The 16,547-nt window shown below is 36.9% G+C and overlaps 2 protein-coding genes across 2 annotated transcripts; both read left to right on the plus strand.

Annotated features, from left to right (window-relative positions):
- On the plus strand, positions 1-6,560 carry LOC147538855 (thiamine-repressible mitochondrial transport protein THI74-like). Its single transcript, XM_086642416.1, has 4 exons — positions 1-187; positions 417-1,147; positions 1,235-1,655; positions 5,872-6,560. The coding sequence occupies exons 2-4, from the start codon at positions 551-553 to the stop codon at positions 6,186-6,188; spliced, it is 1,335 nt and encodes a 444-aa protein (XP_086498542.1). The 5' UTR covers positions 1-187; positions 417-550; the 3' UTR covers positions 6,189-6,560.
- Positions 6,561-8,598: 2,038 nt separating this feature from the next.
- LOC147538856 (uncharacterized) lies at positions 8,599-9,066 on the plus strand. The gene has a single exon (XM_086643029.1). It carries the CDS (start codon positions 8,599-8,601, stop codon positions 9,064-9,066), a length of 468 nt encoding a protein of 155 aa, XP_086499155.1.
- Positions 9,067-16,547: the final 7,481 nt, after the last annotated feature.

A 16,547-nucleotide genomic window follows, 5' to 3' on the forward strand; every position in this document is an offset into this window, starting at 1 on the left:
AATACAGAAGAGTATGTCGGTACTCCTGAATAGTCCTGATAGAGTTGGGTGAGATTTCGTCAGCCAAGTCGTCGTTACGTTCTCTCCCCCTTCATTCAAACTATTCACCATCTCCTCTTACAAACAATACCTCCTTCATTTCACCTTCCCCCCCCTCTCTCTCTCTCTCATTTTCACACCATATCAGGTTTGCTGGATTTAATATCTTAATCAACTATTTTTCTTCCTCATCGGATCAATATCCTTTCAAATTTATATATTCTAAAATTTCGATCAATTTCCTGCATAAATTAACCTCACTAATAAAATATTTTCATTCTTTCAGATATGCTTTCTTTCTTTGTACTTAATTGTTTATTGATTTTTCTCACGTGTACACCTTTTGTTTTATTTTTTTCATTTTTCGTTTGTTTCAGGTGAATATTGATACAGAACTTTGAGGTCATCTCCAGACTGATTAGGTATTGAATTTTCCTCTTTCTGATAGTTAGGGTTTTTGGTGGATGATTGATTTCTCTACGACTTTGATCCCAAATTGGGTTCCATAGACATGAGCCCTGAAGTTTGGAAATGGAGTTTAGGTTTGACATACATAATTGCTGTTGCAACAATTTGGATTGCTGCCAGTTTTGTTGTTCAGTCAGTTGTTGATTCAGGAGTTTCTCCTTTTCTAGTCACATACATTTGTAATTCATTGTTTGTTATTTACCTACCCATATTTGAAATTTCACGATATTTGGAAGATTCAATTGGAAATCTAGGGTTTTGGCCTTGTAAAAAGAGTACTATAAACAGTTTGCAAATATTAGAGGAATCCGAGGAAGTTGTTCTTCTTGGGGAGACAATTCCGATCTCTATAGAAGAAGTGGATGAGTCTAATGTATCTGGTTATGTCAGCCATGAAGAAAGTACTCAGAGTGTTGGATTCAAACTTGATAACTCTGATGGGGTAGAATCACCCTGTGAACAAGCTACTATATCGACATTTTCTGGGATAACTACTGTTCCTGAAGGTGATAATCAACAGTTAGATGCAAAAGGCCGCTGGACCCGCAAGAGGATGGCCAAAGTTAGCCTCTTAATCTGCCCCTTTTGGTTTTTTGCGCAACTTACTTTTAATTTGTCACTCAAGTATACTACTGTGACGGTAAGTTTCTTTGAATCTTACTTATTACTTTTTCACCTTCGAGAGCGAATGGGTTGAGGCTTTACGATCTTTTCTTCCTTTTTGCAGTCTAATACAATCTTAAGCAGTTCATCTAGCCTTTTCACTTTTTTGGTTGCTCTACTCTTCTTGGGGGAGAAGTTCACATGGGTTAAGTTATTAAGTGTTCTTCTATGTATGGGAGGAACAATAATTGTCAGTTTAGGTGATTCAGAGTCTGGGTCTAGTGAGATTGCCAGCAAGCCTTTTCTCGGTGATATTCTAGCTCTGGTTTCTGCAGGATTCTATTCTGTGTATATTACCCTTATTCGTAAAAAGTTACCTGATGATGATGGGAAGAGTGGGCATGCTAGTATGGCTCAGTTTCTTGGGTTACTTGGCCTCTTCAATTTCTTGATTTTTCTGCCTGTTGCTATTGTACTGAATTTTGCAAAGTTGGAGCCCTTTCATGCCCTCAGCTGGAAACAGTTAGGTTTGATTATTGGCAAAGGTTGGTTTAACTTCTATCACTTTGCTCTCGGTTTTTTTTTATTATCACATAGGTGTTTAAGTTTGTGGCTTTGTGCACTGATTGACCTTACATTCTTTACAACTTCTCCAGAATGTAATCATGTATAGTTTCTCCTGCACAAGTAATCATCTCAATTTGAAAATAGTTGGAACCTGAACTAGGTCGAGGCAGCACATATAGCTAAAGTTGCCTATACATCGAAGGGTTTACTTATGCAAATTATGAATGTTCTTGTTTAGATAGGTGCTTGTAGGGAATTTACTTTTGAAGGTGCGAGTAATAGATGCAAATAGTGTTGTTGGTTATGAGATAGTACATACTACAAAATACATACTACATACTTCCCTGGTTCTTGAAAGTCTAAACCCTAAAGCTTCCCATTCAAGGCTTATCCACATAAGGTGACCTGGGGCCTAAGAACAAACTGTAAGGCTTAGCCGATTGACATGTGTGGTCCCACCCTTGTTGGTTAAGTAGTTTAAGCCTTTAAGGATCTTACACATACTTGTAATTCAAGAGTAATCTTATTCTTGGTCATTTCAACTGCAAACACCATCAGAATTACTAGAGAGAAGATTACAAAAGGAAAACATTGTGGGATCCGCCGATCGGTACTAAAGAGAATCAACCAGAAGTTATTTGTTTGGAATGCAAAACCACTATCAAGAGGGGGGAATTGACCCTAATCAAGGCAGTTATGTCAGCTCTCTCCATTATACTACCTCTCTTTGTTTTCGATTCCATCGGTCTTTAAGAAGATTGATAAGAGAATGTGTGATTTCCTGTGGGATGACAAGGATGAAAAAAGAAGAAGATTCATTACGTGGCCTGGAGCATCATTTGCCAAGACCTGAAGGACGGGGTCTGGGTGTGAAAAAACTCTGGCTGATGAACGATGCTTTCCTCTCAAACTGGATTTAGAGTTTTGCAAGGTTGAAGTCAACATTTATGGCGAACCATCATGTCTGAAAAGTATGGAGTAACAGAGGGGAGGGTGGAACAACAAGAATTTTGAACTGCCTCATGGGTGCGGGGTTTGGAGAGAGGTCCATAACAGAGTGCAACGTTTCAAATAGGTTAACAAAATGGAGGTGTGGAGATGGAAGATTCATCAAATTCTGGCATAACGAGTGATACCACACCATAAGCCTTAAAGATAGATTCCCGGTCATGTACCATCTTTCCATTTTAAAGGGTGCAAAAGTTAACCAACTTTACAGTGCCACTGAAGGAGGATGGGAGATACAGTCAAGAAGAAACCTGAACGATAGGGAAGTTCCAATCCTACAACTGTTGGAAACTGTACATGGTAAACACTCTTCAGAGGAAGAAGACACTAGAGTACGGACTAAGGGCGGATGAGGACAAGGAATTTTTTTGGTTAAGGAGTGTTACCAGAGAATGATTTCTACCAACAGTACTTCACACTTGGGATGCCAATATAAAATTGGAAGAAGCCCATCCTACTAGGGTGAGCTTCATAGTCTGGGCAGCTGCCCTTAGACAATATCAACAGTGGGCTTGTTGAAGGGGCGGGGTTTTCATATGGTGAGTAGATATATTTTGTGCAAAGGGAAGGAAGAAACAGTCAGCCATTTGTTTGTCTACTGCAAAGTAGCCTCTCCTCTTTGAGACTACTTTATCCAGGCGGCAAAATCTCAATGGTGCATCCTAAATTCAGTTGATCAAGCCATTTATCAATGGGGTGGTCGGGAAACCCCTAAGGGTAGGAAGACGATCTGGAACATAATCCCTCTGGCCATAATTTGGTGCTTATGGAAGGAGAGGAATGATAAAATTATCAACGACGCAAATCCTTATAGTATCCTATGGGTAGAATACATTAAGGGAATAATTTTTCAGTAGAGTAGAAATCTGTGGTGGGCGAAACCAAAACCACCCAACTATTTTGCCAACAATCGGGAGGCTATGATTATATAACATACCCACCCAGTTTTGCATCGTTAATTTTTTTCCCAATAAAGATTCATTCGAAGTTTTCAGAAGAAAAAACATCATCGGAGATTCTGACTTATTGGGTCAAGGTATATTTCTGTCAACAATCCAGATATAAGAGTTTGGAAGGAAGAGGAAGAAGAGAAGCTAAGTGTGAAAAACCACTACATTAGAAAGTCCTAAGTGAGTCTAGATCTACCTAATGATTGTTTTGAGTCAATATGGAGAAAACAATCTCTGTGAGTGTGAGTTTTACCGTATGGGTGCCTCCAGAAAATAGCGACTATAGATCAACTGAACAAGAAAGGATATAGCTTGGTTAACAGGTGTGTGTTGTGCCAGAAGGATTAGAATCTATCGATCATTGTTTCGTCCATTACCCAGTGGCAGAAGACCTATGGAAGTACTTCATAGGATCCATAAAGTTAGTTGGTGTAGAGCTAGATCGATTGGGTACAACTTATAGCATTGGAAAGGGCTTAGGAAACAAAAGAAAAGTAGAAAACTTTGGTACCAAAGGGCATTTGGTGCATCTCGAAAGGTAGAAATAACAAAATCTTCAACGAGGAAAACATCAACAGTAGGGTGGCGGTGAAAGATTTCGAAGGAATCTTGGATATCGTAACAGATACATTATCATATTATGATGTTGTACACAATTTGGAAGCTTGGATATCGTAACAGATCTTATAATGTGACACACCTTATTCTGTTGTAATTTTCACATCTTAATATAATTCATTCAAATTTGAAAAAACAATATGGTTAGGAAGGAAGTCTACATCCCCTCTAAATCCAAAATTTCCTTTTAGTTCCTGTGTGTGGAAATGCGGTATTTATGAGGAAGCTGTATTAAGTAAACACCGTATCTTTCCCAAGGTTAGAACCAGGTTGATTGTGACGTCTCCTTTAGTGGGTGTTGGTAGAATCTTGTTAATGGCTGATGTTGTTGAAACCTAGATATGACAGATCATAGATTGGGAAATAAATGAAGTTATCTGTTACTCAACTGAAATGGGTCATGAAGATTGCTCATGTTTTTCTTTTTGAAAATCAGGTTTCTCATCATTCTTTCAAATGGAGCTCTGGGTGGTCATTTATAATCAAGTTGTGTTAGGAATTTAAAGTGAAGGTGATTTGCCTTCAGTGAATGAAGAAAGCAAATACCTTACAGCTATTTTCCCTTTTAGAATTTGCCAAAAGGGATGATCTTTTTATGGCTTCCCACTCTTGAAACGAAGGTGCTTTCCATGCTGGATCTATTTTGGGTTGGAAACTCTCAGCCAAATTGTTTGACATCTCATTTCAACTTCAAATTTTCACAAAGGCTGGAACAGTATATCAGAGTATTAATGGTCATTAGTAACTTCTGTTTTTATCGGGACGACCATCAGTCTGGCCTTCTCTGAGTTGGTAGGGTCTTAGTGCGCATGAACGGCGTCATCACTTCAGGGGTTGATGCCAATGAGTGATAGTTGAGACAATACTGTCATGGCTCAGCCAAGCAAGTGACCTATGCCTAAGGTAGTAAGGATAGGGAGGCCCTCGATGTTTGAAATGAGCTCTTCAGGTCATGGTGGGTGATTATTATGGGTGGTGATCGGAGGAGCTTACAAATATCTATTGAATCTGTCTCTGTGATATTTGTATATCTTCTCAGAAGAGCTCTTATTGTCATCTTACCAGGCTCCCTTGTCTTGGATGCCCTGTCCTGTAATTATAGGGTTGTGGATAATCTTTTAGGGAGTCGAGAAATCATTGCTGGAGCGCTGACATGACCATGGTCTGAAAAAATCGTAGCGTTCTTAGTCGCAGACTTCGATTTCGGCATCTGTCTTTGATTTCAATTATGCAGCAGTTATCATCTGAATGTTTTGGAGGCTGTTAGACTTGTCGGGTCTACTCCTGATTAGGAGTAGTTGTGCTGGCTGGACACAGGGCGACATCCTGACGTTTAAAGATTTACTCAAGTTTGTAATGGGAATTTCCTCAAGGATTTAAAGAAAAAGACTTTTAGGCCTTAGGTTTAGTTCAGCTGCATTATTCCGGAACTGCCGCTCTAGATGGTGAATTTATTATGCATGTTATGGAATGATTACTTCGACTGAGTTGTCTGTTTGCTATATGAGACTACCAAATGATATTTCCTTTTTTTTATACATCTCCATTTCAATATGAATATATTGTTGTAATATCAGAGAGCAAGTTTCTAGTAATGTCCTTCAAAATTATGTATCAGGTCTTCTTGATAATGTGCTGAGCGATTACTTGTGGGCGAAGGCTGTTCTTCTTACAACTACCACGGTGGCCACAGCTGGTCTTACAATTCAGGTCCCTCTAGCTGCTATCGTGGATTCAGTTACAGGAAATGCTCCTCATCTCATGGATTATCTCGGAGCCGCAGCTGTCATGGTTGGATTTGCTGGCATTAACATCCCATCTGAGGCTTTTTGCTGTCCAACAAATCCAAATCTTGAAAGAGATGAAAATGACACTGCAGTCAATGATTCCATTAGTAACTCGTCGGTCAGTAGAGACGTCGTTGCCATCTCTTAACTCTTTTGATGTGAACTGGATTGTTTGATGGCTTGATGCTTAGCACGTCGTTGGGCGGTTGGGCCCACATATAGGGAGACCCCTCCAATTGGCGTAAGTTCTACAGTTGGTATCTTCCTCCAAATATCTCAAATCTGAGATAAGTCATATAGCATCATCATAAAAGATTTTGTACAATCTATAGAATTGTATTTTAGGTATAGTGAGATTCATGATTACTTATATTTCTAGCAAGTGCTGAGTGCAGTAACTTATTCCCGTCGTGTTTTGTTCGAGGGTAGGTATACTATATGTTTGTTTTAGTTTGTATTGATTTTGATGTTGTTTGGTTTAAGATTTATTATTAACGAAATGTGATTAAAGTTTGTTCTCTATTAACATTATCATCTTGGAAAAGTTCGGTTCCATGGTTGCAGCCATTGTAACTTGTTTTCATTTGTAATTAGAACTTGTTATGCTTCTGCTTTGGTGCTCTGATCTGCTCTTGACAACTCTGTGACCTCCTTTTACTCTTCACTATCCTTCATGAATTCACCTTTTCCTTTTGAAATTGTTTACTCCCATTAAAATAGGTGGATTTGAGCCTAACTTGTGGTGGTTGATGGGTCATGTCAGCTCGGACCAGCACAACCAGTTTATAAAGCAACATGACACGGCACAAAGCAACTCGTGTCGTGCCATGCTGACCTGTCACGGGTCAACTAGGCCGTGACAGGTCTGAGATTTTAATTTTCCAGACACGTCAACGACAACCCATTAGGAACGACAACACTTTGTACATTTGTAATGTATTACTTATTGTAAATTACAAATATCTATTTTACCAAAATTACATGTAGACTCGGATAACTCTGTGTACATTTGTAATGTATTACTTTTTTTGCGCACTTCACGACATTATCAATACTAATAGGAAGCATGTTATGTATTTCTTTCGACAATTTTGTAATACATCAGATGACATTGTTTGCGTTCTTAAAATATGCGTACTTATATTAGTAGAAACATCATAACGTTATCAGAATCACATATGATGGATGTCCAACAAAGAAAAGCAAAAGATCATTTAGAAGTGGTTGTTTTAACTTTATAACTACTAGAAAACAAAAACTTGCAGGTTTATTATACTTCACCAAATTGTGATTTTTATGAGTAACAAAACTCGTGTAATTTAACTGCAACCCCTTTTGCATGAAAGGGAAAGTGATCCAATTTTATTCCAATAAAAGTTTGCCCTTTTCTGATATTAATCTAAAAGAAAAAGATTAATTTCTTACTCTTCATAAAACAAACTTACATATGACTGAATCTATAAAGTTGAGTAGGCAACCTAGATTTAGATTTATAGCCTACACTCTGTTACTTGACAATGACATTTAATCAACTCACCCCATTAATAGGAGGACAAGATTAAATTTATTCATTCTTAAGATGGAGTTTAAATATGAATGAAAACCCTAAGTTGGCAATATTTTTCTAGAAGAAACTCTAAATTTGAAGTTATGTCTCAAAATTCTCCAAAAAAGGTTATTAACTTAGGTAACTTTTGTTATTTATGCAAAGGGATTATTCGTTTGGTTTTCTTTGTTCAGTTTCGTTTCTTTTTATTCCTATTGGTATTTCAGAGATATTTATATTTCAAGTGAAAAGAGTTCCACTTGGGTGACGTGGAGGAACATATGTTTAACCAAAACAAAACTAAAAGACGTTTAAAAATTCTTTTCTTACACTAACAAAATTTTGAACTTAAATAATGCATGTATAGGCTAAAGATGAGAGGTTGTGGGGGCAAAAGTATAATAAGTAGGTCATCTTTACTAATTATAAGTAAGTCATTTTACTGATTATTAATTTGTTTTGAGTCGAATGATCACAAATTTAAAATAACTTTACAAGTAGATTTTACTAATTATAAGTAAGTCATTTTACTGATTATTAATTTGTTTTGAGTCGAATGATCACAAATTTAAAATAACTTTCCATGTATCCAACCAAAAAACAAGGGTCTTGCAACCAAAAAGCAAAAACAAAAAGACAAGTGTACATATACATGTTATTGCCAAAGTTTTTCCCAACATGTACCCTAAGGGTTACATGTTAGTCATTGATTATTCCTATTTTGAATGAAATCTTGAAATTGAATAGTCACTGAAGTTTTGGAACATTTATATTTTAGAAAGGGTCTTCCCCAAGTTAGGAGGGGTATGGTTTCATTTTACATTGTGATTTAGTTTCTGTGATATGGTTTCATTTTAATATTATTTCTGCCAACATTACTAATCTTCTTGATTGGATTATTTCTTGGAAAGTTATTGATGAGCAGATTAGTGGACTTTTCGCTATTATTCTTTGGCAGATATGGAAAGCGAGGTGTGATAAATGCTTCTCGACGACTAAGGTCTTACCTATGATGATTATTGATCAGATTCATAGCACACCAAAACTTCTTAAGGATCCTTTAACTTCTCAACCTCATGATAGGAATTCACTTTGGTCTCCTCCGATAGCGCCATTCATCAAGATCAATGTAGATGCCTCTTTTTTGGACGGAAAAGAATTTGCGGGCATTGGGTATGTTGTGTATGATGATCAAGCCAATTTTCTAGCGGCGTCGGCATGTAACTTAAGAGGCCAAAACGCAGAAGAATGTGAATGCTGGGCAATTGTCAAAGCTCTTCAATGGTCGGCATCAAAGAATATTGCATATCTTCATATTGAAAGTGATAATAGTAATATCGTTCAGACGCTCAATGGGGAACATGCCGACATTGGTTGGCAAACAATCAAACTCATCGACAGAATTCGTCAGCTCGAAGGACACTTCTTCCGAATTATTTACTCTCACATCAACAGGGAAGGCAATACTAGAGCGGATTAGTTAGCTAAATGGAGTCGTCTGAATTGGGGAACCTGGATTTGGCTAGCTCGATCAGATCTTCCAGTCTCCTTACTGTCTTCTTGTGTTTAAGTCCTAGTGTCTTTTGTTTTCTTCTCAACAAAAAAAAAAGTTAGGAGGGGTAATCGCATTATTAGAGATGCCCTTTAGGTAATTGAATTACTCTGGCGGCGTTTTAGCGACGCCCTTTAGGTAATTGAATTTATCTTCTCTAACAAATAAGTTAAATTATTGTGTTAGATATTTTTATTTGGTTGAAAATTAGTTGGAAAGAATTCTTGTTGATTATTTTCTAAGTTTCACGAAAGAAGAAGGTATGAAAAAACACTTTAAATGCACATGCTTATAAAGTGTCGTGGTCAATATTCGTTGACTTTAGTCAAACTAATATGTTGTCTGCTAATAGGTCAAAGGTCGGATGCTTTTAGCACCAACGAAAATAATATGATATTTTGATTGAGGATCAGATGGCCATGAGAAATAGTTTTGGATCTTTTGGAAATAACATGAAATGATGATGAAGATGAAAAAGAATTTGAAGATTATGGAAAAATGAAGATGGGCTAAAAGTTTAATAAGTATTGAAAAAGTAGCTTGGTTATACATGGAAATTTATTGTTCATGTATAATGGTTGGAGAAGTAGATTCAATCACTAATAAAAGAAAAGGAGACATCTTCAGTTACTCATTTATGTCATAAATTGGAAGTACCCATTTGAATCTAAATTAAGAAAATCCTCTTTGTAACATGATAGAAGAAATTAAGGCCACGAAAAAAAAAATTAGGAAGCCATTTGAGAAAAAAAACTTAAAGCCAAGAATGTCATTACTGATGCAGGTTTGAAGTTTGGGCCATCACAATCGTGTAAAGCACTTACCAACGTATGTGTAAATGCCTTTTTACATAAAGAGGTTTTGGTTATTTGAGTCAAGATAATATTACAAATAAGTAAAATAAAACAGCGAACAATTGATAGTTTATTCGGTAGTTCGTGTACTCTAAAATCCCGGAGGTCCCCAGCAGAGGTGAAATCCATGGTTTAGGTCTTTCTTTTGTGAGGGTTTGCCATTCTGAACTATTATCGTAGTCAATATCCAAAAAAAAAAGAAGTAAAAAAACATAAAAAAAGAATTCATAATTATTATTTTGGTAAAAAGTATATAAAGAGTAAAATACTCTTTTGTTATTTTGTTCAACTAAGAGGGTGTTATGTCGATTATTTTCCGTCAGTTCTAAGTGCACGATTCTTGTTTTTATATTGATTCTAACTTCTAATTGTTATTCAAATGAGTAATTGTTTATTTTAATGTTAAAGTATTTAAATATAACTAATTCATTAAGCTTGTGGTTTAAGTGAAAAAGGAACTCAGATTTACTAACATTTTGTGTCGAAAACATAAAATGAAAACAATTAGGAATTATGAGGGAGAAATAGTTAGATCACGTTGCATCATGAAGTTTAGGCGGTTGCGTAATTAGCGAAGCACGAGAAATGAAAAAGAACTAGGAGAAAGACTAAGGTGAAATATGAGTGATGATGGAGAAAAGTCTTTGCTAAACTCATAAAAAATGTTATGCACTTATCAATAATTTAAGATTTAATTTTTATTTATAATTCTACTGGTAAATGTTATATTAAGAAAAGGATAAAATATCAAAGTGCAATAAAATAAACCACAAGTCACAGCTTATTTTTTTGCACTTACTTTGCCATCACTTAGAAGTGGTTTTTACTTGTTAAGTGAAAAATCAAAATTGTCGACCCACACGTAATAAATAAAAATGACTTAATAAGTGCAAACATCAAACAAGCTCTAACTTTTTCTTTAAACTTTGAATATATATAATTTTTTTCGTTAGATGTCGGATTTCTATAAAGTTTATATATTTAGAAAGGATTTTTTTACCATATTTCTAACGAGATCCAGTTTAAATACTTTTTCTTCAAGAAAATCTCAAATAAAAAATCATCTGAGATTTCATTTGCAATATTCAAAACTCAGTTTGAATTTGTGGGTTTGCAAATTGAATTTGCAAAAGTTTACAGCTGCAAGCTGGGTTTGCAAATTTGCGAACCCCTGCAAACTCGGTTCGCATCTGCAAACTGGGTTTGCAAGCTCCAGCAGGCTCGGTTTGCACCTGTAACATGGGTTTGCAAACTCTTGCAAATTAGTTTGCAACCTCTTCATATCTTCTTCGTATCACAATAACAATGATGTAGACGCAGCGGAGAGAGTAAAGAACAATGAAATAACTAAGAGCAACTAAAGAAAACGATAAACTAAACTCAAAATATTAATAACTTCAATTGATTTTTCTTCTCAAGCTGTCTAATAACATAGACTAGATCCCCTTTTATAAGATAATAAGCTTTCCTAGTTGGACTCAAACTAGTATTCCTAAAATAATAAACTACTTAAACATAGAAACTTTAAAATAAAGAAATATCAAATTATAGTAACTTCTTTTCTACTAAATAAACTATTATTATGACTTAATAGGGTGTGGGCACGCGTGGACGTGGGCCCACACGCCTATGCGCCTGCATCAGCACCCTGTTCCCCAGAAGGTTCGTCCCGAACCGAATGTATGATGGAAGCTAGCTCATCGGAACCCTTCGAAATTGGTAATAACGTGATAATCTTCTTCATCCATGGAAATTCATAAACGTTCAAACGACCTTTGTAAATAGCATCCACATCCGACTGCCAAGGACGTCCCAAAATAATATGGCAAAGATCCATATCGGTAACATCACAAGTAATGTCCGATAAATAGAAAGAGCCGAAAGAGAGGGAAAAAGTACACATTCGATCAACGCGGGTGGCAGTACCGGATTGAATCCAAGCAGTATTATAAGGGTGTGGTTTAGGAACAGTAGGGATACCCAAGTAAGCCACAAGTCTGGAAGAAATCAAATTTTCCACATACCCATTATCAACAATAATTGTACACACTTTGTTCAATACCGTTCCACGTGTGACAAATAAATTTTTCCGTTGAGAAAGATCATGTTTAAGAGGAGTAAAAAGTACCCGACGAGTGACTAACATAACACGGTCACCTGAATCCGGGTCAATACTGACATGGTCGGCCTCCTCATCTAAGTAATCCTGTTTTTCCACCAAATTTGCCTTACCGCGTAATGGGCAGTTATTAGAATAGTGACCTGTCTCAAAGCAACGGTAACACTTACCTGGAGGTTGTTTTTTGTAAGGATTTTCGGGAACAATCTTAGCTCTGTCATCTGTTTGTTTCGGGATATCAGTATCATCAGTAGGTTGTCGAATATAATTAGGACGATTGTAGTTGCCTCTGAAAATTGATCTAGAATCCGATTCAAAAGATCGAGCCACGCTAATACATTCCGATACGGAAGAGAAAGGACGGAGGTTGACGAGATCCTTAATGTGACCTCGAAGACCATCTTTAAATTTTTCCAATTTCATGGATTCAGTATCGGGTAGATTAAGCCTAATACTTAAACGCTGAAATTCGGAGGCGTATTCCTCTACTGAACGTCGTCCTTGACGACAACGAAGATATTCCAGACATAACTGATTTTCATAATCTGGAGGGAGGAAACGGGCCATCATAAGTGGCTTGAGTTCAGACCACGAGGATATGGGAGGAAGATGAGCTAACCTTCGTTGTTCGGATTCTTGTTTCCACCATGTTAACGCTGTTTTTGAAAGATAACCAGTAACACATCTAACCTGTTCTTGTCCATAAACCTGCATAACATCAAAGAAGATTTCCATACGAGCTATATAATCCAAAAAGTTTTCAATGTTGATGGAACCGTCATAAGCCGGGACGTCCATACGAATACGGTACCGAGAAGAAGGTGGTGTAGCATCTTGATCATCCTCCAGGTTGTAGTCATCCGGATCATTATACTTGTGACGAGGACGATTATAATTGTTACGTTGTATGGAACCGTGGTTGTTCGGTTCCGCATAGGTTGGTCTATTTTTGAATCTATTCGGTTCATAATAATTCGTTCGGTTGGGTGGACGAGCTTCATGGTGGTAAGGGTCGAACTCGGCCTCCAATTGATCCTCACGGTTTTGGTTATCGATGAATGGGTAACGCATGTCTCGGTTTGTAGTAGGTTTGTTTGGGGACGAATCGGGTAGACGGGTTCGGTTAGGGTTGTAGCTGTCCGTGTAATCATGAGCGGGATGGGTCACGGTGTCCGTTTCGTGGTGAGTTGATGGGTTGTGATAATCGGGTTGGTGGTGATGAGTTGGTGGTCCTCGGTTGGGTGTGAGGTGTGGTGATATGGTACGGGAGTGGTGACGAATTGGTGTATCCAAGATAGGCCGGGACGGTTCGGTATGGTGGCTTTGGTGTTGGGTTTCTAGTGGGGTGTTGTTTGGGGAGTAGTTTTGCCGTGGTGTTTGAAGAGGGTATGGTTGGGTGGTACTTGGGTTAGTAGTAGAATAATGGGCGATAGAGTCGGGTTTTGTTGATGTTGGATGATCGTGGAAAGAGAAAGGTGTTGTTGTGGGGTTTATGAGTTGGAAAACCGGTGATGTAGGGTTGATGTTGGGTTGACCAAGTATGGAATTGGAAGTTGGTGTTGTGGTTGGGAGTGATAAAGATGTTGGAATGTAAGTAGGAGAAGAAGGAGTAGTGGAAGAAGAGGGAGACTTACATATACCTTCAAGTTGTTTAGAGAGCTTCATGATCGATTCATTGACATGATCGAATTTGTCCAAGGTTTCCTTCTTGAAATTTTCGAAAGAGTCTTCCAAATTTGTAACCGAGGATAACTTCTTGTTGATGTTATCCCATTCGGAGGCAAAAGTTGGTGTCTTCTCTTTGATTGTTGGGGTAGGAACGGTAGGATTAACCATTGTGATTGGTTAAAAAAAAAATTGGCTCTAGATACCACTTGATGTAGACGCAGCGGAGAGAGTAAAGAACAATGAAATAACTAAGAACAACTAAAGAAAACGATAAACTAAACTCAAAATATTAATAACTTCAATTGATTTTTCTTCTCAAGTTGTCTAATAACATAGACTAGATCCCCTTTTATAAGATAATAAGCTTTCCTAGTTGGACTCAAACTAGTATTCCTAAAATAATAAACTACTTAAACATAGAAACTTTAAAATAAAGAAATATCAAATTATAGTAACTTCTTTTCTACTAAATAAACTATTATTATGACTTAATAGGGTGTGGGCACGCGTGGACGTGGGCCCACACGCCTATGCGCCTGCATCAAACAAGTTCTCTGACAGTTACAAATTTGAATCTGGATATTGGTATCGTGAATAACAATAGCAACAAAACTATCTTTATCGTCTGATCCATTAATAATGAAGATAGTATTTCTTCAAAATCCCGTCTAAGTCCTTGGGCAATTTCTCTAGCCCTTTTGAAGCAATAGTCAATTCATATTTCGAAAAGCCCACGTGATAAAACTCTCGGTCTTCATCGTCTGTTCCATCAGTGATGGTAGGAATTCGAAGAGAGAAGAAGTAATGAGAATCGTCGAGTTTCATAACAACTTTGTCTTTATCTAAAAGCGTCTGGGTTTCATCTCTGATTCGAGCAATAACAACTACAACATTTTGGTTTTGACGGAGAGGAATGACAGTAAAATCATCACAAGCAAGCTCGACACTGAGTTATTTATAAGATGAACTAGGGCTTCAGGGACCTTAACGAGAAATTTTTCAACGGATTCAAGAGGAGTATTAAGAGCAATGGTAGAAGAGTTTTTGTTTATATAGGTTGACTTGGTCGTCTTCAGTATCAGAGAACAATGGCGGACTTAGGAATTTTTGTTTGTGGTGACACATTTTAGTAGTTGTAAATAAAGATTTAAACGATTACTGGAAAATATGCATAACATATATATGTATGTATAGTTGACCACACAGAGGTTTCATTTCTGACACAAAATTAGATTAAAAAATTCGCGATTCTTACAATGTAGTATATTTTTTCAAATTCATTCTAATATGAATATGAAAAATACTATTTAGTGGAAAAAATATGAAATAAAAGTAAAAGACATAAATTAAAAACTTAACAAAGTGAACACTGAAATTATATGAAATACTATTAGTTGATTGAAGAGATGGGGTGTTGGAAGAAGAAAAAAGTAAGTGTATGTTAAACTTCCCATGAAATAAAAGTGGGCAAAAATAGTTGAATTTAGAATATATATAAACGCATTGACTAAGAGGAACCCACCATGGGCGGAGCCAGGATTTTAGTCAACCCTGACTAGCCTAAATTTTTTTTTTGTTGAACAATAAATAACATTAAGCAACAAGAGTACTATTACAATCTCGATTACAAAATTGATTAACTAGAAAATAAGGAACGTTTTTCCATGTCTTCGATCGATCTTTCTTTCGTGCCCATTTAGCTAGCTTGTCTGCTAGAGTATTAAGGTTCCTCTTGATATGGCTGAATTTGACACTTCCGAGCCTTTTTCTGATATCTCGGATTTTGTTGATGTGTTTCATGGATTGCCACTGGATTTGATGTCTCGAATTGTTCAGGTGTTGGATGAGATTAATATTATCGCTTTCTATAATGATTGCGTTGTGATTGTTTTCTTCTGCCCATATGATTCCTTGAAAAATTGCAATTGCCTCACTTTCTTCACTAGTTCGCGCCCTTCACGATGATACTTTAGCTTCCATGAATTTCGACTCTGAGTTGTGAATGATTAGACTAATACCAATGTTAGTATCAGTATAAGTATAAGATGCATTCACATTAATTTTCACATAAGGGGATATCGGGGGGGGGGGGGGGGGGGGGGGGGGGAGCCATTTTCCATGTCATCATTAGCCAGTTTTTTTCCATTTTGTTGATTTTAGGAAAAGCCATAATCATGTTTGTAATCGAAACTATATTGTTGATAGTGTGCTGGAAACAGTGATCACATCGAGTTTTTCATATATGCCATAAAATGCATGGTCACAAAATGAATGTCATTAGCTGTGTAACTTTTTTGAGTACGATCCTGCCACGATAAAATCCAATCAGATAAAGATGTGATACTGGTTGATATTATATTGAAGTGAAACCATACATTTTTAGCTAAAGGGCAATGTAATAGAGCATGCTCGATAGTTTCTATTTCTATGAAGTTCGGACACAGAATATTGTTATCTATATATTTATCGATTTTATGCCTGAGAGGTAGAGCTTTTGTACATATTTCCCAAAGAAAAAGCTGGATGCGGGAAATAGTGGGTATAGACCAAATGAAGTTCCAGTTTATCGAAGATGGTAGTTGGGGATTATTATTGTACTGAGATGTCTATACATAGATTTAACAGAGAAGTTACCAGATTCAGTGAGAGCCCATTTCAATTGGCCTGCGCCATCAGTTTGGATAGGAATAGCTTTGATCAGATTCTGAGTAGGAATTTTAAAAGTAGCATTAAGTGTGGTTTCATCCCAATGTTCATTAGTGATTAGC

The sequence above is a fragment of the Eschscholzia californica genome, unplaced genomic scaffold, assembly GCF_041429995.1.
Source record: "Eschscholzia californica isolate CP2 unplaced genomic scaffold, dmEscCali1.0.p SCAF_5, whole genome shotgun sequence".
Taxonomy (NCBI): Eukaryota; Viridiplantae; Streptophyta; class Magnoliopsida; order Ranunculales; family Papaveraceae; genus Eschscholzia; species Eschscholzia californica.

What these genes read in the sequence shown, in the direction of transcription:
- LOC147538855 (XM_086642416.1), top strand. Translation starts at nt 551, where the DNA reads ATGAGCCCTGAAGTTTGGAAATGGAGTTTAGGTTTGACATACATAATT. An exon ending in TCAAGTATACTACTGTGACG is followed by an intron (nt 1,148 to 1,234) that starts GTAAGTTTCTTT and finishes TCCTTTTTGCAG; the next exon opens with TCTAATACAATCTTAAGCAG. An exon ending in AGGTTTGATTATTGGCAAAG is followed by an intron (nt 1,656 to 5,871) that starts GTTGGTTTAACT and finishes ATTATGTATCAG; the next exon opens with GTCTTCTTGATAATGTGCTG.
- LOC147538856 (XM_086643029.1), top strand. Translation starts at nt 8,599, where the DNA reads ATGATTATTGATCAGATTCATAGCACACCAAAACTTCTTAAGGATCCT.